Below are 21,827 nucleotides of genomic sequence, written 5' to 3'. Positions count from 1 at the left end.
AACACAGTGGGGTAGAAATCTCAGAGTGATACACCAGGAGTCATGCTGAGCGGGGCGATTGTGCGGGAAGGAGACAGCTGCACGGTCACAGCAGGAGTTGGTGCATAAGACACCGCTGACTGTAGCGCAATGGGACTGTGGGTGTGGGAGGTGTGTAACGGTGGAGGTCAGCAGTAGGGGGCGCCGGCCCGGCCCTGCCGCCTCTCTCGGGCATGCCTCTCGCACAGCAGGTCCTCTCCCACCCAGGTGTGACTGCACGTCCGCAGGCTGAGGCCGCAGTGCGTGCAGACAAAGCACTCCGCATGCCGGTACCGTCTGGCGGAGATGCACATTGCCTGGGTGCTGCAGACAGGGGGGCTCCGTCAGGTGCATGCATGTGCAAACCAGCATCTACACGCACAAACAAGCATCTTACACACATACAGGCATCTACACACACAAACAAGCATCTTACACACATACAGGCATCAACACACACAAACCAGCATCTTACACACAAACCAGCATCTTACACACAAACCAGCATCTTACACACAAACAGGCATCTACACATAGACAGGCATCTACACATATGAGCAACTACACCTACAAGTAACTACACACATACAAACAAGCATCTATACAAACAAGCAACTGCACATACAGGCATCTAGATGCATATAAGCATCTGCATATGCAACCATGTACATGCACAAACAAACATCTATCCACACACATGTGCATTGACACATGGAAGAATCTAAAAACATGTACAAGCATCTACATATACAGGCATCTACACTCATACATGAGCATCTACCCACACACAGAAACAATGACGCATATAAGCATCTACACAAATGCACAGGCACCTACACGCATCAACAAGCACTTCCATACAAGCATAAGCATCTACTCGCTTGTATGTGCCTCTATATGTACAAGCATCTACATGCATGCCCAAGCATCCACACACATGCATAAACATCACTAGAGCAGGTGGTGTATGTGTGGCCTCTTACAGAATCCGGGTGCCACACCTCTCACAGGTGGGGAAGACCTGGTCCCTTGCCTTGGAGGAGCTGGACTGAAATGAACTGGACAGAGGTCTATACCTGAACCTTGCGGCAGTCTCTGGAACAACAGCTACAACAGAAACACGGAGAGCGCCTGGTCACAATCAACAGCTGTCATGTTTAGTGGAACTGTTGAGAGAGCCAGTGGATGTCAAGACAAGAACTGAAGCAGCTGCGACCTCTGGTGGTTAAAAATTATTACTGCAAGAGCAGCTCCATCAGCTTTTTCCACTGCCTGCTTCCTTCAGTTGAAGTCAGGTGTCTCACCAAGTCTGAGAAAATGGACATTTACACATTCTTATTTTAAGGTAAATGTTAACATACTCAGCTGATCCGTTTAGTTTATATCTTTGTACCAATGTGACTTGACTAACCAAATAGAATCTAAACAAAGAACAAGTGAATACTGTAAATGAATTAAAGCCCTTTGCTTTCTGCTTCTACCATTGCACTGTATGTGTGTGTTGGGATCTGTCTCTCTTTTAGTTGTTAGTTGCTCACTACTTTCCTATGTATTATGTATGAATCACAACCTGTTTCCATGAGTGAAATTTAAAAGAAATACAGTATTTCTTTATGGTCCATGTGGAAAAGAACTCAGAGGTAGAGGTGTGTTTCACCTTTCTCCTCAGCCTCTAGCGCCTCCTGCAGGGCATGGAAGGTGTTGGACTGTCGGGGCGCTGCACGGAACTCCATGCGACCCCGGATCATTTTGTAGACCTCTGAATTTCGGGGGTTCTTCTGCGCGGCCTGCTCCAAGCTGGAACAATTATTATATTCAGTATCATAATTATGATATTCAACATGCAAATTTAAAAATAATGCTGAGGGAAGCTGAAACAGTGTGCGTGTGTGTGTGTGTGTGTGTGTGTGTGTGTGTGTGTGTGCGCGCGCAACAGTCTTTATGTAGGTTCCTGGGGAGGAGGCCAAACATGCTCCAAGCCAGAGTACCTGAGTCTGGGAGATGGGGGGCGCTGTCTGCCGATGAGACTGTGGGGTGAGGGGGTCCTACCGGACATGGGGTGACTCTTGTGGTCAATGAATGAGGACTCCTGAAAAATGTAGCAAAGCTCAGTCGGAGATAGCTCGCGGTCAGAGACAGCACACGGTCAGAGACAGCACACGGCCAGGGACAGCACACGGTCAGAGACAGCACACGGTCAGAGACAGCTCGCGGTCAGAGACAGCTCACGGTCAGAGACAGCTCACGGTCAGAGACAGCACACAGTCAGAGATAGCACACAGTCAGAGACAGCTCACGGTCAGAGACAGCTCACGGTCAGAGACAGCACACAGTCAGAGACAGCACACAGTCAGAGACAGCACACAGTCAGAGACAGCACACGGTCAGAGACAGCACACGGTCAGAGACAGCACACAGTCAGAGACAGCACACAGTCAGAGACAGCACACAGTCAGAGACAGCACGCGGCCAGGGACAGCACACAGTCAGAGACAGCACGCGGCCAGGGACAGCACACGGTCAGAGACAGCACACGGTCAGAGACAGCACACGGTCAGAGACAGCATCAGGGCAAAGGCAGTCACCTCACCTCAGATGATGTCCTGGGTATTCTGTGGCTGGGACTCGTCTCCCCTGGCGACCAGGCCCGCAGCTGGATGCTGCGCAGCGAGAGGGAAGGTGAGGTAGAGAATGACATCAGCAGCCTGTCACTCACAGCCAGACATGTCACCCTGCTACGCTTTGGGGAGGCATTACAGGAGGGCTGACACTCCTTATCACCCTTCACAAACCACCCACTGCCACCTCTCACACATGGCCTTGTTCATCCTGTATAACGCGGGCAGATGCACTTTTTTACTCTTGTGGCAAGAGTGCTGCTAAATGCATGCAGTGTAATGCAATGCAATGGAATCTCCCTTCAGACCTGTCTCAAGAGCGTCCCACGCTCCACTCTTCTAACATCACGGACTACTCTCCCTGATCCTGGGTCAGTTACCTGCTGCTGCTGGTGGGAGTGGATGCAGCTGACTTCTTCTTGAGGCTAACAGGCAGGTCTGGTGAAATGGGACGAGGGGACAGGCAGACAGGACTGCAGAAAGGAGCCTCTCTGTAATTCTGATTTTCATCCCGGCCAGCCTGCAGCGCCTCCCACAGCACGGGAGGAGAACATCATCATTGTAAAAAAAAGTATCTTTGCTGGATTTGTAAAGTATCACTATTTTTTGCTGAAAATGTTCATTTGTAATTAAATTCTAACAATTTTTCCCATATAAATGGGAAATAATAATAAACATAAATGTATTCTGGAAAAGAGATTGCACTTGGTGAGTCTTCAAAGTGAAGTACTGCTCCACCCTTCCTCTTAACTTCCATCAGCGTGACTCAGCAGATACGGCTGCTCCACCGGGACAATCAGTCCTGAGGACCGAAGGGATGCCGTCCAGACAGGGCCTGCTATGGGCCACACTAGGGACACTCACCTGGAAGTGTTCGGCTAGCTGCTCAGGTGTGTGCAACCCACTGGTGAGTCCTGTGGAGCTAGGAGGCGGAGACACAGAGGAACCAATCAGAGGCACAGCACTGTGGACAGCACAACAGCGAGGGGCTAAACCTGTTCATACATCAAAGGTGCATGTGGCCTGTGTTCAGCCAGGTGAACTCGCAGCTTGATTTCCGCTGCTGCAGCTTGGCCATTCCTGTGTTATAAACAGCAAGAACACAGGACGGCGGTGTGGTGTGATGACTAGACAGCTGTGGTTATAACCAGGGTGTTGTGGGTTTCAATCCCTCTGTCTCACATGGTGATATAATGAACTGATACACTGCATAATGGTTATTTAAGGCTTGCATTTCTCAGTGTTCTGTATATGATGCTGTAGGCGTAAGCTGAACAGCAGACAGAAGTATTCGATCACATATGGGACAACTCTAAGCTTATTCTGGAGCTATTTTTTTTAGAAAGCTAACCCTACTCGTACCCCGGACACCTGTGGGAGGTGTTGAGGGTCACAGTCACGCCCTGTGAGAGGCACGACGGAGCGTGCAGAGGGACAATCCTCACCGTTCCACCAGCAGCAACAGCTGTGCCCTGGAGTTCGTGATTTTCCTCTGGGCCTCCATGTTCAGCATGGATGCCGCACTCTCTCCATTGATCTCCACGATGATGTCACCCACCTGCAGGTTGGCCAGGTCTGCCTTGCTGCCTGCGGCCACCTGGGGGCGCACACACACAAAGGAGCCAGTCAGGGGCTCATTTTTCTATATGATGGTTGGGGAAGATCCATGAATCATACAGCAGCTAGAGACCAGAGAGAAAATGTTTATTGATGTAGAATGGTCTTGACATACAGCTCATACTCTACTGTGTGCCACTATTACTGTGTGCAAAAGACTGGGTTTGTTTATTAGTGATGGTCACAACAAATGATTCTGGCAAATGAATTATGCATGAATCTTCTGTGGTCATCCTATGAAAAAACATGAAGGAGGACAGTGCTGGAGAATGAGCTTACAGATACAGAGAGCTTTCAGATTACAGAGAGTGAAGCTACAGGGGCCAAAATGGAGCTAGCAATAATGTTCTGATTGAAACCAATCATAGGGTATTGTGGTGGAGAGCAGAGCCTTTTGATTGGTTGGTATAAGCCTGTGATTGACAGTGTATTGCAGCTTTGCTAAAAGAAAGGGCTCTAGGGGCTGTATGAATGGATTATTTGCATGGTGTATCATTCACTCTGGGAAAGGGCCTCCGCTATGTAAATTATGTAGAATGTAAATGTAATGATACAATTGGTCTGGGGGCCTTCTGAGCAGGCTTACCTTGGAAACAGTTATTGCCTTTTTGAAGTCCCTTCCTCCAGACAGTCTGAAGCCCCAGGGAGGTGGGCCAATAAGGTTCAACTTTAGTGACATCACTTGACCCCAGATCACTGCCCACTGCCCCAACCCCAAGAATGTTTACCTATAGGAGACAGGAGGAGAAGAAAAAGACAGCGATATCACAAATGATCTGCATTTGGACCCAGCTAGTAAGCTTGTTGAATTCCACATAGTAAGTTCTGTCTCTGCCATTGCTGAAGCTGTTCTGATTTGCTGCCTTATTACTTCCATTCTTAAAGGGGTGTGGTCTAAAACACCCAATTTTACTATAGAAACACAGAGAGCCCCGGAACCTTCTGTTACCAACCAGAACCTCCCAGATGGAAGCCAAGATGAAAAGAAGGGGCTGAGTGTCTGGTCATGATGAAATATCTGTGGTGACTGTCAGGGTGTGAGGGGAGAGGACCCAGGTGCAGACAATGTGGGCAGTACGAAAAAGGCTTTAATGGAAAGTCCAGAAATCACAAGCAAAATTGAAGTCAGAAAAACAGTCTGAGTCAGTAACCAAAAATCCAATGGAAAGCAGACAACATCCAAAAACAGCAGGCAAAAGAGAAATCCAGGCCAAGCAGAGCCGGTAACAAGCAGAAACCGAGCAGGCTTACAAACAAGCAGCGGGAAGAAAACAGCTAAAACACTGAGACGATCAGGCTAAGAACAGGGAAAACAGCAGGGTATATGTAAGCGGGGGGATGATGAGGGGAAGAGACACAGGTGTGTGTAACAGGCTACAGGTGATGGGCGTGGCCGAGTAACAGGAGGGCGGGGAGGCAGGTGGGACAAGGAAACACAAGGACCTGAAAGCAAAAACAAAAGACACACCCACACAGACAGACAGGGAAAAGCACACAAAACCAGAGGACCTCAGATAGAGGTCCTGACAGGTGACTCTGTGTGAGTGACTCAGCCTGTATCCCCAGATGAGAGGCAGCACCTGCCTCACCTTCCTCTAATCTCTCAGACTGATCTGTGTTCAAACCAAACTTCCACACAACCGGAACGAAGTGGACCAGCAGGAACCGTGAAACAGGTGATTGACATGGATTTAAAAACATCTAAACTGCTTCACAAATTCCAAAGTGGCCCTCTTTTAACAAGTCAGATATTAAAGGACCCAGGACACAACCACAACAGACACTGCACTCAGAATCATCAGCCTGATGGAAACACAGCAGTCTCTGTGTTTTTGCTGTCTTGTCCCTCTCCATGGCATTTACACTGCTGTGCAGGTGTGTGTAAGATGTATAATTCATATTCCCAGCACTGCTGCAAGCCACAGGCCAGGTCCCACAGGCTCTGAGGCCCAGCTGTTGAGCGGGTGGGTGTGTGTGTGTGTGTTTGGGGGGGGGTGTGACAGATACACACATGTGTCAGCACTCAGGGTCTGCTGTGGAGATGAGATAAGGAGGTACTTAATGGGGGCAAACCCCTGTCCCCACCCACACCCACTAACATCTGCACACACCGTCCACTCAACACTGCCCTGGCAGCATTCCGATCAGTACTGATCCCGGATCAGTTTACGCATTTTCCCACTTGATGGTCAGAGGTAAGAATAGGGCCGTATAAACCGATCCTGGATCAGTCATAGAGAGGATGCAGAGCCAGCAGTCCAGCTTTCGAACAATGTAATCTTCACGGATACTGTGTGAAAAGCCTAGACTCTGCCCACATCACCTGTACAGACAGCAACTGACACACATCCCCTGTGCTGCTGGAGACAGACCCAGAAGAGAGTTCTCGTCAGACGTTACTCCGGGCTCAAGAAACTGGTCAGTCCTGTTGCAGAAGCAAACCTTCAGCAGAACCTCTGTGCAAACAGTGACCCATGCAAAGCCAGGAACCCGGAGCTGCTCAGCACAGAGCTGCAAGCCAGTCATTTACCTGCCATTTGCACTCAGGCTAACGACTCCGACACAGGTGGGGTCTCCTCATATCTCACCTGGCTCACTGATAAGCCTTAGCAGGAGGGTCTAGAGTGCTATTATGAGACCCCAACACCCAGGGAAAGTGCCTGGATGGACCTGCCAATCACTGAAAAGGCCACTTTGCAAGGCCCACTTTGTGGTGTGTCCTTGGTACATCCAAGTCATCATGTTTCCTGCATCGATGTTTCAAATAACCTTTTGTCCAAAAAAAAGCTTAAATCGGTTTTGAGCTGGTAATATATTTTATTATTTAATATTTTATTATTGTGTGGTCTGTAAGACAGTTTCCCCCCACTCTTTGTTTTCACTATAGCGTTGGAGTCAGCCCGTCATCCACAAATTAATGTAAAATGTAAAAATGTATTTCTTTGCAGATTTTTCTGCTGTTGGGGCTAGTGGAAAATGTGGTGGTAAAGCGTTATTGCTTTCCTCTTGACGAAAACAGCTGCTGACTGCGCAAAGACATTGAAGCAGCAATCTACCCGTTCAATAGCTGTCCACCTGTGTCATATTTAATCATACTGGAGCATCTAAGAAAAGCAAAGGTGTTTGGGCCATACCAATTTAAAGCAGAGCTCCTTAAATGCCATGAATGGCATAAACGGCACAGCACAGACAGCAGTTTCTGAATCATGACCAACAGTGTTACGTATTTCTGTGACCTTAAACTTCTTCAAATAACAAACTTTTTCATCACTCACAGATAGAGTGAGGGATTGGTAGCTTCGAGGGATGTTTAAAATACTTCGATAACAATGATGCATCTGTTCTAAAACCATACTCTTTGTGTATATCTGAGGACCTATACGTTTTAGAGTTATAAACGAAACCATCTTGCCATTAACGAAGACGGCAGTAAGAGAACAGCGAACTATTCGTACTTACCAAATTCGCCCACCTTAAGCTGAAAGGGAAGACATTATTTTAGCCCCCCAAAACTAACGGATAAAGATGCTCTTCTCATACGTGAGGCTCCGGTACTCCGGTCCTGGATGCAACAATACAAGACGCCCTTGTGCTCAAGACGACTGCAAGACGCGCACACTTCCGTCATGACGTGCGCCCCAAACAGCAAAGATAACCGCTGTATGTTTAGCGTTTCCCTTCCTCCTGTTTGAGAAGAAAAGATCTGACATGATGACAACTCTTCAGTGCGCTCTTGTTTATGCTGATCACGTGACCGAATTATTGCTAGTGTCGTGGGTGCATGTTTTTTCATGCAAAAGTTACTCTTCTGAAGGCTTCCATCGATGAGATCGCATTTAAAGTTTTAAATTCAAAAGCAGAACAATGCGTTTTAAATATAATCCAGCGCAGCCACAAACCCGCCTATCGCCACCTGCAGACGCGCGCCCTATCAGCTGAAAAGTAATTGAAAAACAGGACAGTAGGCCTATGGGGGAGTTTATTTCCTAGGAAATTTAATCCAAAACCATACTGTGCTTAATAATTCAACAGGCAGTGCTTTGTAAGCATCGGAAAAATATTATATTTGAATAAGGCTGAGCCCCCATTTCACGGGGACCGCTAAGAGCGTTGTAATTGGTGTTACAGAATGTTGTCTCAGCAATCGTTCAGATCAATGTAACTGGCTACATTGGGTAGCATTAAGAAGGAACTAAATGCACCGTTGCTGGGCTTCTTAACTAGGTATACGGTAGTGAATTTATTTCCGGATTAATACGGAGTGTTAAATCATCGCAGTTCAAGTCACAGTGAAAATCGCAGTGACTGCACGCCACACTTGTGTCGGTGAGTTCCAGAGGATGTGGGACATGACCAACAGAGATCGGAGAATGTGAATACGTTCCAGCACCCACACTCGCGTTTGCACATGGATAGCATGCCCTCACAACCACAAAAAATGGACAATGAAAATATGTCAATGAAAATGAAAATAAATATAAAAATATGTCTTTATTCAAGAATGAATCATTTATTTACATTTATACATTTATTTCACACTGCATGATGCGTATACATCATTTAATCCATGAAAATGCATATCCCCAATATGTGAACGGTTTACAATCTTGCCTCAACACAGAGGATTTTAGGTTTGCATGTTTAGGTAGGCATATTTGCATTCATTCATTTCACAATCACAGCATGATTACACAGGATTGTGTGGGTTTAAATAGCTGGATATCCCTGGAAGCAGTTCATCTTAAGAGCAGCTGTAGTGCCAAACACAGGATTCAAACCTACAACCATCCGTCATCTAAACATGACTTTACACCACTATGCTGCTTTGAGCAGACACCGGTCATTCCTGGTCAAATCCCTGTTGTCAAGTGCAATCCCAAAACCCCTTAGCAGCGTATCTGTGCCTGTCCTACATGGTAGGCATGGCGTCTGTTCGTGGGACCACAACACCGGGATCTGCATGTCGCTTATGACAGGTTCACCCCATCAGGGCCAACGATTCGGAGGGGCGTGGCTCTTCCTCTCCCTGCGCCTCCTCCCGACCCTCTTTGCAGTCAGCCGCTCAGTCACACGATTGGACAGCGGCACAGGGGGCAGGTCGTGAACTCTGCGGTCACTCTAACCGCACACGGTTCACAGAGGCACCGATGACCACAGGGCAGGAACACAGAAGCATTCTCAGACAAACAGACGGAGCAGTCCTCCTGCTGGTTCCAGCCTGGACACACAGACACAGAGACACTGTCATGCACCAGCGTAGGACCACATCCCCCTCCCCCTCGGACTAGTGGGGCTACAGTGTCCTACACAGCATGCACCCTTAAAGCCAGAACCACAAAATGATCTACAAATACTTTCCAGTACCTAAGAACCTCATATATTAACATTAAAATAAAATATCTTGGCCTTCCTATAGCTTCAATTTATTATGACTGTTATGTGTAAATGTGAGTTCATCCAGCACATATGATCAGAGGACTCTTGCAGTGCAGTGAGTGACTCTGACCTGCAGGGGGCGATGTCGGGTCTTGCTGGGAGGTGGAGCTATGGCGAGGCTGACAGCGCCGTCCATTATAGACACACAGGCAGCTGTCCCCAGGAGAGACACGGGCAGGAGGCGGGACGGGGCAAGACCTTTGGACCCAAAACTTTCCCTTCTTTGATCCTGAGACCAACGGGGGAAGCAAACAGACAGACAGACAGACGGTCAATCAGCGGCAGGATAAAGCCCTCTCCTCCTCTTGTTTGCATGTGCGAGTGTGTGATTGCAAGCTATTCCAACAGTATGACTGATTAATACTGAGCAGCTGTATTCCTGAGTCTGGACTGTAAAAGCAGAATTTTTTAATACAGACATGCTCCCCCACAGATTTAACCAAAGCAAAGTCTCCGGAGAGGATGAGAGACTGACCTAGCAGCTGCACAGCGCGTGTCTGCCCGTACACATCGATCACGGCCCATAATTCCTGCCTGACGTCCACTCCCTCCAGCAGCAGGTAGCGCTTGCGGTCAGAGCCCTCAATGAAGACCCTCCCACAGGCCTTCACCCAGAACTCCACCTCCATGCCCAGCTGGGCATACACCGCCGGAATGGGCGCCACCCAGGACCCGGGCGTGGCGGTGAGGCCGGGTAAGGCCATGGCGGGGACAGAGGCGCACGAGGGGAGGACGGAGGTGAACCCCAGACGCAGCGCCCCCTCCCAGTGCTGGTCACTCCGCTCCACACGCAGACGGATCCTCTCCCCGACCTGCACCGGCCGGCAGCTGAACGCCAGCCCCTGCTGGAAGGTGTCCTTGGCCCTCTCCGCCCGTCGGGCCCCCTGGCTGAGGGAGAGCCGCGCCCCCACGGCCACCGTGTGGAAGGCCAGAGGCCCCAGGCAGCCACGCCCACAGCTGTGGGGGGGCCAGTGGGCCTCTGAAATGAACAGGGGGGAGGAGAGAAGTTAGTGTCAGCACTCTGCTGATGAAAATCACTAACCAAAGGGTTTGGCTGCTCTCAAGTGCGTCTATTTTACTGGAGACATTCCTTACTAGACTACCTTATCTGGGCACGGGGGAACTTCCTGCTGACAGAACCAACTAGATAATCAATAACAAATAACAAACTATAAAGATAACATTATCTTATCATTAGCAGACTTTATGACTGTTATCACTCTGTTTCTGTTGCATTATCTTGTGTGTTACTTTCTCTTTCTTACTTTCACCAAAACATTGAGAGTGTCCTTGAGTTTATGGGTTTTTTACAGTTCAGTGCTGCTGTGTTATTGTAGGGCTGTTTTTGAGTGGTTCATCTGAATCACGGTTCAGCAAACCCTGCCCTGCTCCTGCTCCTCTCCAGCTAGACCCCCAGCGTCCCTGTTTCACTCAACACACCATGACAGCATATACAGCATTTTATATGATACAACTTATATCCCTTAATTTACTCCAAACTTAATCGTGTCAAAGTAACGGAGCAGAAAGAAGCAGGACAGCTGAAAGTTTTAACGCTTCATCTTTTATGCAGCCCCTTTCTGCAACCACCGTTTGGATATATCAGGCTTGTGCCACCACACCAGCCACAGCACTCATAAAAGTTTCCCTGTGCACTGTAGTGAACCAAGCACGTATCTGAGGGCATCAGAGCAGCCTGCAGGTGGAGACTGGATTGATTTTAATAACTTTAATGTACTTGAAGTGTGCACTGTGCAACTGTATTATCTAGGAAAATACAAGTATCGGAACGGGACTCGGTATCGGCAGATATTAAATGACATATTAAATGAGTCGGATCGGGATTGGGGCAAAAAAACTTGATCGGGACATCCCTACTTGACACACACTGTATATGATATGTATGATATACAGTGATATGATATAAGATATAAAGGCACACTAATTATCATTATCATGAGAAAACTCCAGAAACTACATCCAGATTTTCAACAGTGGCACCTGTAGTGTTTGTTACCTGTTTGCCTCATGTTTTGAATTAATTTATTAGCATAATACATATTTATGCTGTGAATATAGAGTCATAAACAAGCCCCAAAAACTGCACACAAAGTGTTTAAACATTTTTAATCCAAATTCCACTGTCAAAAAATTGTGTTACGTTGCAGACAAAGGTGTTGATATTCTGCTACGTGTTTACATGCAGTGCCTAGTGCTGCGGTGCAAAATGACGGTAAAGCCGCCAAGAGTGTCGCCTCTTGGAAGAAAATGGAACTCAGGGTTCCATACTCATATTCACAGGTATTTGGTTGGATGTGCTGGGCATTATAAACCCTGTTAAAGACATTTATGACAAACACTTACCCTTGGTTTCATTTCAAATACTTATCAAATCCATGCCATAAAAACCCATAAAAATTATATATTGAGAATATATTTTGACACTATATAGTTACCTCAGTAAATTTTGCACCATTTTGGTGCTTTGCGATATATTTCTGATTTGCATTAATATATTTGAATTATATTTACAAAATATTCTTACGTTTAACAACATATTTTTCAGTATATTACAATATATTTCATTTCCATATAGGAACATAAATAAACAATCTGAAGCTCCATTCAGATGTACTTTTAATTGTGAAAAGTGTGAGGCAAAGCTGCAGAAATGACGGAGTAAAATGAGGGACGTCTTCTCCCATCTCTTTCCCTACAGCATCATGGCTTTTCCTCACAGAAATATGGGCAGCAGTGTAGCAAAATGATCAGGATGAAGGCTTGCAACTGAAAGGTTCCTGGTTCGATTCCCAACTAGGGCACTGCTGCTGTACCCTCGGTCAAGGTACTTAACCCACAATCATCTCAGTAAATGTCCAGCTGTATAAATGCATAACACGTAAAAATTGTAACCTGTGCTGCTTGCTTTGGATAAGAACTCCTGCTAAATGACAGTAATACAATGCAATGTAAATATAATGTTCTTACCATTTGTACCAGGCAGTGCCTTCATCCTCCTCAGTGTCCTGCCTCTGTGGGTTGAATGGGGTCTCGCTGTGCCGTCTGAGGGGAAGTCAGGTGCAGGACAGAGGAGGGACAGTTTTAAACCCCTGTGCACATGTGACTCTGGTTAACATCCTAAACCACCCTCAGGGACGGAGGTGAGGAGAAGAAACGTGGGTGTGTCTGTGTGTGCATCTGTGGGGGTGGTGACGGGTGGGGAGTGGTGTGTGTATGACTGAGAGCTTATCAGTCCTCTGCTTTGTTGATTTTCTGTAAACCACAGCAATCACACAGGAATGAATTTCCTTTCACACCATGTCTGCATAGACGGTGCTGGTGCTATGTTGCTGAAATCTTTTGAATGTGGTGTGATTTTCCCCATTTTATGTCTTATTTTATGAGTTTAGAGACTGCAGTATGCTTTGTGATGCATGCTCATGATTAGCACTGTGTAATATGAACTTTAACCTTAGTTCCATATCCATAAATCCATAATTCAGAATGCTGAGAGAGGATGAATGTGAAAGAAACCCATGCTAAATTCCAGGTAACCACAGATCCTTACTGCTTAGAAATCATGTGTGTGCCTGTGTGTGTGTGTGTGTGAATGCTGTTGCGGGTGAATGTGTGTGTGTGTGTGTCTGTGTGTATGCTTGTGCAAGTGAATGTGTGTGTGTGTGTGTGTGTCTGTGTGTATGCTTGTGCAAGTGAATGTGTGTGTGTGTGTGTGTGTGTGTGTGTGTGTGTCTGTGTGTATGCTTGTGCATGTGAATGTGTGTGTGTTTGTATGTATGTATGTGTGTGTGTGTGTGTATGCGTGTGTGTGTGTGTGTGTGTGTGTGTGTGTGTGTGTGTGTGTGTGCGTGTGTGTGTATGCTTGTGCATGTGAATGTGTGTGTGTTTGTATGTATGTATGCGTGTGTGTGTGTGTGTGTGTGTGTGTGTCTGTGTGTGTGTGTGTGTGCGTGCGTGCGTGCGTGTTCTGTTGTGCCCTCGGTGTGCTGTCAGTCTGGGAGCCTCAGAGTCAGAGTTAGTCTGGTTTTGCTTTACCTGCTTAGTAATGAGCTGAAGTGCTGTGCACCAAACTGACAGGAAGCTGTGGTTTCCTGCTTGGTCTTTGCGCTGGCGTTGGCCTTTGGTCTTTGAAGAAAGACTGTATTCTGTTGAATTTCATTCAGCTTTGTTTATGGATTTATTCATTTATCTTTATTGCTACTAATATTAAAAGTTTTATTGCTTTGTTTTTATTGTCCCTCTTTAACATATGTGCTAGCTGTGAAGCAAACTCACAGATGATATTAAATTTGACTTTTGTTCAGGTTGCTCAAATTATTTTCCCAGCTCACCCCTGGATTTAATCAGTATCTTTAAAGTCAAACTCAAGTGTCTCTTCAAAAAAATAAAATAAAAGAATACATTTTTAAATAAAAAGGATCACTTGCATTCATCCGTCACAAGCACGAATGCTGATTACATCCTGGGGTTAATTTGGCCAGTTTTGCCGGTAACATAAAGCTTTGGACAGCTGGACGCTACTGAGGGTTTACTTACAGCAGCTGCCGGTTTGCTCCATTGTGCTGCTGTTACTGCGTGACTATAACCGCTCCGTTGCTTTGATCTGATGCAGTTTAAAGGTCAGGGACAGAACAGTCATACTGAAACCAAAAGCTACGGGATGATGTCACCACACTCTGGGCCACATGTATCAACGGTGCGTAGGCACTAAGATCGTGCTGAGCACTTTTCTACACATAAAACGCTATTTATGAAAAGATACTTCCCGGGAAAACATCCGTTTCTCGAGGTGGCGCACGCATAAAATTTGTAATTTGCAGATTGGCGACACAAAGAGTCACATACAGGTGGCTTTGCAATAGTGTGATATCGTGACAAGGAGCAGGGATTCGAACCCAAAGGTTGCTGGTTAAACTCCTAAGCGACCACTGCTGTTGCACCCTTGGGCACGATACTCAACCTGAATTTCCTCGGTAATAATTAGCTGTATAAACAAATACTGTACATATTATGGACAGCCATGTAGGGTGCTTTACCTAAGCAAGTTTAATATACAGTGTAACCAGTTGTTGAAATGTACTGTACATGTGATTTGGATTCAACGTTTGCATACAATATATCTTTATATTTCTGAACATCAACAAAATACACATTTTAAATCGAATCAAACCAGACAGGTCACAAGCTTATTTTTTGGAAACCTGACATTAAATTAAAATGAGAACTTTTCTCAGTCTCCGATTCGATGCATCCGATGCACTTAAACTGATGACTGAGTTAACTTAGAATTAACATAACTGACTAACTTAGAAATTTGTTTTGTAAAGGTTTGTCTGGCATTGCCTGATTTCTTTTTGCAGAAATATTTCGTGGTTCGTGGTGTTCCCGTTACGTAACCGCTTTTATCTGTAGTATAATTATTGGCACTCTCAAAGACAAGCGGTCGCGTTTGGCTGCGAACGGACATTCCCTCAACATCTCTCTCTCTCATATTATATATATATGTATATATATATACACTGTGTAATGTAATGTAATGAATGTAAGCGTAACTTTTGGCTTTGATTCTGCAGTAGACATAAACAGCTAGCTATAAAGCCATAAAACAATCTCGTTATCACAAGTGAGTAAACGATGGTTTCCTATCGCCGGCGCATTCCCCTGAACTACGTGTGATGGATTTACAAGAAACGCTCTCCTCTTCTTGTCAGGTTATTTCAAGGAAACGATCTTGGTTGTGTGTTCGGGACAAAGTCAGGATTGTCTCTGTAACCAGTGTCTTCAATTGCGTAAAATGCATGTTTCGACTTCACTACATAGTTCTAACAAAACGCATTTAACTTCTACTCTCATGCAGATTAAGTGTCACATATAATAGAATGCATATGGGGGAATGTTCCATGTCGGCTTTGTTTCCTCATTTAGCAAACATCGTCAAACCTGACCGTTTATGTTCTATTGCGATGGAAGTCGCTCTGGATAAGCTGCTAAATGCATGTAAGATAATGTAATGTAATGTAACCGGGAAAAATATTGGTGCCGCTTTTGAGTTACTTACAGTAAGAGTATTTTTCAACTATAACTCATAAAACAACCGGTCTTCTGTCACAAGGTCTCATCTCATTATATGTAAGGTGTCCTCCATTTCTATCACGAGGAAAATTAAACCATGAATCAAATATCATAGCATCTCCGAACTTCCTGCTCAATACCTGGGGTTAGATGTAGTATACAAAGTGGCCACTAGATGTCCCCAAATCCTCAATCAATTTGAGCGTTGTGAGATCCCAAGATAAGATTTTAACGCGAAACAGGATATATCGACAATGAGCAAATTAAACCCCCCCCCCCCCCCAAAAAAAAAAAAAAAAATATATATATATATATAGTATATTCAGTAGTATATATATATTCAGTAGAAATATATCCTTAATTATCCGTAAAAAGGGTACCCTGGCAACAATGGAAAGGCAGTTTACTTAACTGTAAGAGCATGGGCTCCTACAATGCTTACAGTATCATTACGTACCCAAAACATGTCTTGGATAGATGCCTTGAATTGAATATGTTTGACTAGACCACACTAAATGGAATTATAATTGTTTTTGCGCTGACCTGAGAAGAGTTTTGGGTGTAACTAGGTCGCTTAATCTACAGTTGATTCATTGTGTACCATCCACTGGACAAACACCCACAGGTACACTCACCGCCCACAGCTGTCAATATGACTGACAGTCCTGCAGGTTTAATCTCTCTTGGGTTTTGCGCAGACAAGGGTTGGCAAGTGGCTTCCCCTAAACTTCGCCACATGGAGCACTGAGAGGACAAGCCTTTTTTTATATGAGTGATTGTGGTTTGTGGTTTTCAGTCATAGCATTGATGGTGTGACATACCCCTTGAAACTCTCTGCCCTCAGCATTTCTCACCTCTGACCTCTGACCTATGACCAGATGGCCACAGTGAATGAGCTCCTGGGTGCACTAGGTTTAGCAGGAAACAGTGCAATGTGCAAGGCAATGGTACATATGAATATTCAGTGCAGCTGCACAGGCAATGAGCACAAACACACAAAATCATGACTATCCAAGCACTCATAGTCCCAAAAGCATATAATGAACGAATACGCAACATATTATTTCACTTCTAGCAGGATGTATTTATTAGCATGTATGCACTAGCTATCACAGCACTGTGTGAAGGGGGTGACACTGCTCAGATGTGGTCAGCTAGTGTCCTGTGTATAACGTCTGTAACGCTACTTAATTAGATGCTCTCTGTACCTATCTCTGTAGAGTCTGTACAAATCCTGGGCTGGCAATAGGACCAATGGAATCTGCATAGTTTACACTACAAAAATATGGGCGATAGACAGGAGGACAGAGGAGAATAGCAAATACAGTCCGACAGATATGTATTTTGTGCCTCAAAAGACAAATAAGTGCTTCTGCCTGAGGATGGTCAGAAACGGGCACATAAACAAGCGTGCAGACAGACAGACAGATAGACAGATAGACAGACAGACAGACAGAAAGAGAGATGCAGAGGCAGTCAGGCTGAGGGGCAGCAGAATATACGACTGACAGATACACAGACACTGGAAGGGACAAACAGACGTCCGGATCACCGAACAGAGAAATCAAAAAAGTGCCAAGCGGCTGTGCAAACAAGCAAATACTTGTTAGAGTAAGCCTGCACCAGAGACCACATTTATGGGAACAGCGACCTCTCCTGGAGCTTTTGGGTCTTACAGTGTCTGAGAAGTCTCAAACAGCAAGGCCTGCTCCACCACCATCCAATAGCAGCTTTGCCTCTCAGCTGGCAGCCAATAGGAGAAGGGTTGAGGGCTGAGCCAGGGCTAGGCCCTGCCTATATTGTGACTGTGGCTGAGATTCTTTACCAAAGAGGTGTCACCCCTTGTCATTTCTGACCTCAGAGAAAAGAGCAGCAGGAAAAGCCATTTGTCTTACCAGGCTACACTAATTCTGCTGTGACGTGTGGCAGAGAAACAGCACCTGGGCTTCCTTTGGATTAACACACAATGGCAACAAGCTGGTGGTGATAACAGAGCTTCCTGCCGGCACACACATCTGAATCTCACCCTGAACTCCAGCGACCCCTGAGGCCTAAAGAGAGAGAGGAGTACCCAGAAGACGTGACCCCGCAACACTCACACCCTACTTCAGAACTTGTCCCTCAGAAAATCATTAAAGGACGGACACCCCTGAAGACACAACAGAGCGATACCTTTCAGGCTCCTTCAGGCGGGTGTTTGATGCTGGATCTGAATTCGGGAGGAGCTGAAGCAGAACCCCATGGATCCCAGTGTCCCGGGTTCTCTGTGGGTCCATGGTGGCCCAGGTCACCTCCCTTTGGACTTCAAGGCACCTGTGTGCCAGTACTCTCTGCAGAACCCCTTCTACAAGCTGCCCCCTGGACCCCCAACCAGCACCCCGCTGCTGACCACCACAGCCTACCCCATTGGGGGCATCCTCGCCCCCCCTGGCACCACCTCCTTCATGCCCGGGTGTCCTCCTGCAGGGGGTATGGGGACTGCACCCAACCCGGGCGTCTGCTACACCCAAGACTGCACCCCTGCCCTGAGTAGCTTCTCAAAGCCTGGCCCAGCATGTGGAGCAAGGACCTGGAGCCCCGGGTTTGAGTCCAGAGGAGGGGCACAGCAGTGCATCGTCGGTGAGTTGCTTTCATGCCCAAACATGCTTCATCATTAACTCTGCATTCTGCCCGAGGTGCTTGGTGATATCGCCAGGGCCACTGCCAAGAGAGGATCGGCAATGGTCATAACTGATTTCTTAGACTGATATAAATGTCACATTAATTTTTATTATTAGTAGGAGTAGCTGTATACATATATTACTACAACAACTACTACTAGTAGTGGTAATAACAATGCAAGTATTTATTTACTTGGAAGAGAGTCATGTCAAGGGAAAATGGCCATTGACTTCCTATCACTTTTAACAATAAATAAGCTGAAAAAAAGCCTACAATGAGTGTAACTGTTTCTGCATACATGCAGTGCCTGGTAGTGATCCTTCAGACCAGTTATGTAGTACTTGCATCATAGTTTTGTTAATAGTATAGTATTTCCATTATCACTCTGGATAAGAGCATCAGCTAAATGGCAGTGATATAATGTAATAATGTAATGTGCACACGGAGCCTTGCAGACATTAAGATCTCCTAACCAGTGCCAGTGACCCAAGCGCCTCAGCACTTACACACGGTGTGGGACAGTGACCTGTAAAAGCAACAGCACGCTATCCAGGCTGCACTTAGGAGTGTTCGGATACTGCTTCAGGACAGGACTGCTCTTGGATTCTCAGTCATTTACAGTGCGTATAGGAGAGTACTGCTCACTTTTTTAAAATCAGTTTTTAGTCCATGACATCTTTTAAACCTCTCTGCTTATACACACTGTACCGGTTTCAATCACTGTTCACAGTGACAAACACCAAAAGGGTTTTTTCAGTAAGGGTTTAATCAGTTTCAACAATGATAGCTTACTAGCATAATGACAGTATTGAATGAATACAATATCTGTAATGTGACATAAAGGTACTTCTACCTCTGTAAAGCACTTTGTGTTACAGCCACGCATGAACGCTAAGGTAAAGGTGAAAACTTGATGATAATAACAACTTTTGAGAATGTGATAATCTGTGAGAGAAATAGGAACAGGTTAAGTCCTGGGCACCATGGGAGGGGGAAGATTAGGACCCCCTGTCATGTGACTGTGTGGGGTGATGTGCTCATGCTCCAGACAGCAGTCACCATGGTGACATGCCGGGCAGGAAGAGGAACAGCAGACCCACCTTTAGCGGGCACCAGATCTTCATCCTGGAGAAGACGTTTGAGCGCACCAAGTACCTGCCCGGGCCCGAGAGAGCCAAGCTGGCCTACTCCCTGGGGATGAGCGAGTCGCAGGTTAAGGTGGGGCACTCTCTGCAGTACACACATCTGTGCACATATACATGCATACACACACACACACACACACACACACACACACACACACAAACACACGCATACATACACACACATACATGCACACCAGACACACTCATGCACAGATGCACACATTTACATGTACACACACACACACACACACACACACACACACACACACGAAAGTAGGATTGTATCATTGCTAACTGTAGTACCTCTATTACAGAGAGTAAAACTCTATTACAAGTGAATCGGCATTAATCTCCTTATCTTAAACATGCACCCTCTGTCTCTCAGCGCAGCCTGGTGTCTGGCTGGTTTTACCTGCTCTTTCTCTCCTGCAGGTGTGGTTCCAGAACCGACGCACCAAGTGGCGTAAGAAGAGTGGGTCGGAGCCAAGCTCCACGCAGACGGGGAAGGGGGAGGAGGGGTCAGGGGGTCCGGAGAACGAGGCGGAGGATGAGGACTATAACAAGCCTCTGGACCCCGACTACGATGACGAGAAGATTCAGCTGCTGCTCCGCAAACACCATAGGGCCTTCTCTGTGCTGCGACTCGGACCACACCACCTGTAACACACACACACATACACACCAACACACACACAAAGATACACACACACACACTCACTCTCACACACACACACACACACAAAGATACACACACAGACACTTACACATATACAGTAGCTGGAATTACAGAGGCTACAGCTCAGATCTGGTTTGCTGCTGCTGGCAATGCTAGACCTCTCTGTACAGTATGACATGGTCAATAACTCTTTTGTTTCCTTTGAGATGGATTGCACATCATTGCTGTTGATGTTGATCACAATTGCGACCATTATCATGGTCATGACCACAGAGTTTGAGCAGTTCCGTCCCTGTCCAATATCAGCTTCATCCACACACTACCGTTTCCTCACAGTGTGACGATTAGCATTGTATTCTCTCCTGCATTGTCACATGGATTAAGGCACTAGCAGTAATGATGATAATGAGACAGAAATAATGAGACATAACTGTAAATACATGTTTTGCTGAGTAATCTGCATAAACACTGGGTTTTAACCCTCTTTAAATGAGGTGGGAGTATTCAGAAAATCAAGTAGGTAATTGAAAGTTTTGCATTGTGTATGCAAACATGTTATTCTGTCTTAAACCGAGAATTTTGCAAATCAGTTCACCCTGTGTGTTAAATGCTTTACACCCAAAGAAAGTGTTTTGAAAAATGACTCAAGACAACTGTAAAAAAACATGCAATAGATTATATATATATTAATTAAATTATTGTTGACAGTTTTATTGTCAAATAAAACATTCTGGAATAACTTGAATGTAGTGATTATTGCATCTGATCTCTGGGAGTTTATCCTTATATTCCCAGTTGTGATTGCTTCTCCATAACCACGACTGTCTGAAATCTAAGGTCAAAGGTCAGGCCGATCCTGAGGATCCCAGCTCTACCCAGTGGGTGAGGAAGACTGATGATGGAGAGCCCTGCAGTAAGATGCAGAAACCACTTCCATCAACACATCTCTTCTGTCTCACATCTCTTTTTTTTCGTCTTGTCATTCACACCATTTCCAGTGTTGGCTCTCAACACAGCAGGAATCAAACTGACTGCAGCCTATCAAGATACGGAGGGCGAGGGCAGTCTATCTGCAAAGGGAGAGTCCATTTGAAAACACACACCCACTGATAAGGTTTAAATAGGGCTGCACACCAAATCAAGGTTTCAGTATCACGCCGGATGTGACCTGCACTAGCTAAACATTCCTACTGTTCCGCCCTCTGTTCATATGAATTAAGATATACGAAATATCATAATGCATATGCTGACAGGGTATATCAGGCAAAGAGCATGCAAGCCCCCTGACCTTGCTGCCGTGTGCACCGTGGTTCCATGAAGAAAAAAGGTGTGGAGTCTTAAGTCATTTCAGCAGCTGCCTTCATAAGCAATCTGCACTCAGGTGTAATGTAGATGAGACTTAAAGATTCAGACATTTCAGAATGCTTCCTTCATCACTGAAACGGTGTTATTTGTATATTATGTTAAAAGCGTCAGTCTTTCAGCCTCAGTGTTATATAAAAAAAAAGTGTAAATGCTTACATTTTACAGAAATTTTTCTGATCAACACCACTCTGATTTTAAGAT

At 45.8% G+C, this 21,827-nt stretch overlaps 3 protein-coding genes across 4 annotated transcripts; 1 reads left to right on the top strand and 2 right to left on the bottom strand.

The window, feature by feature from the left end:
* Positions 1 to 167: 167 nt before the first annotated feature.
* LOC118778468 (PDZ and LIM domain protein 2-like) lies at positions 168 to 4,932 on the bottom strand. The gene is made up of 9 exons (XM_036530001.1): positions 4,840 to 4,932; positions 4,082 to 4,233; positions 3,501 to 3,558; positions 3,017 to 3,165; positions 2,609 to 2,678; positions 2,007 to 2,107; positions 1,676 to 1,815; positions 1,002 to 1,125; positions 168 to 315 (listed from the first exon to the last, which is right to left on the bottom strand). Exons 1-9 carry the CDS (start codon positions 4,930 to 4,932, stop codon positions 168 to 170), a joined length of 1,035 nt encoding a protein of 344 aa, XP_036385894.1.
* A 3,906-nt stretch (positions 4,933 to 8,838) lies between these two features.
* Positions 8,839 to 20,073, bottom strand: LOC118778526 (E3 ubiquitin-protein ligase NEURL3-like). Of its 2 annotated transcripts, none has more exons than XM_036530081.1 (6): positions 19,998 to 20,073; positions 19,541 to 19,631; positions 12,678 to 12,764; positions 10,165 to 10,668; positions 9,760 to 9,918; positions 8,839 to 9,471 (listed from the first exon to the last, which is right to left on the bottom strand). In XM_036530081.1, the coding sequence occupies exons 3-6, from the start codon at positions 12,700 to 12,702 to the stop codon at positions 9,320 to 9,322; spliced, it is 840 nt and encodes a 279-aa protein (XP_036385974.1). In that variant the 5' UTR covers positions 12,703 to 12,764; positions 19,541 to 19,631; positions 19,998 to 20,073; the 3' UTR covers positions 8,839 to 9,319. The 2 variants fall into 2 exon arrangements, with proteins under 2 accessions (XP_036385974.1, XP_036385975.1); XM_036530082.1 differs by having other exon boundaries at positions 12,678 to 12,752.
* On the top strand, positions 19,420 to 20,304 carry LOC118778527 (homeobox protein Nkx-6.3-like). Its single transcript, XM_036530084.1, has 2 exons — positions 19,420 to 19,658; positions 20,018 to 20,304. Exons 1-2 carry the CDS (start codon positions 19,509 to 19,511, stop codon positions 20,246 to 20,248), a joined length of 381 nt encoding a protein of 126 aa, XP_036385977.1. The 5' UTR covers positions 19,420 to 19,508; the 3' UTR covers positions 20,249 to 20,304.
* Positions 20,305 to 21,827: the final 1,523 nt, after the last annotated feature.

Source organism: Megalops cyprinoides, chromosome 5, assembly GCF_013368585.1.
Source record: "Megalops cyprinoides isolate fMegCyp1 chromosome 5, fMegCyp1.pri, whole genome shotgun sequence".
Lineage (NCBI taxonomy): Eukaryota > Metazoa > Chordata > Actinopteri > Elopiformes > Megalopidae > Megalops > Megalops cyprinoides.
Note: the sequence above shows the minus strand (reverse complement) of the source record. Positions and strands in the feature narration are given on the sequence as shown.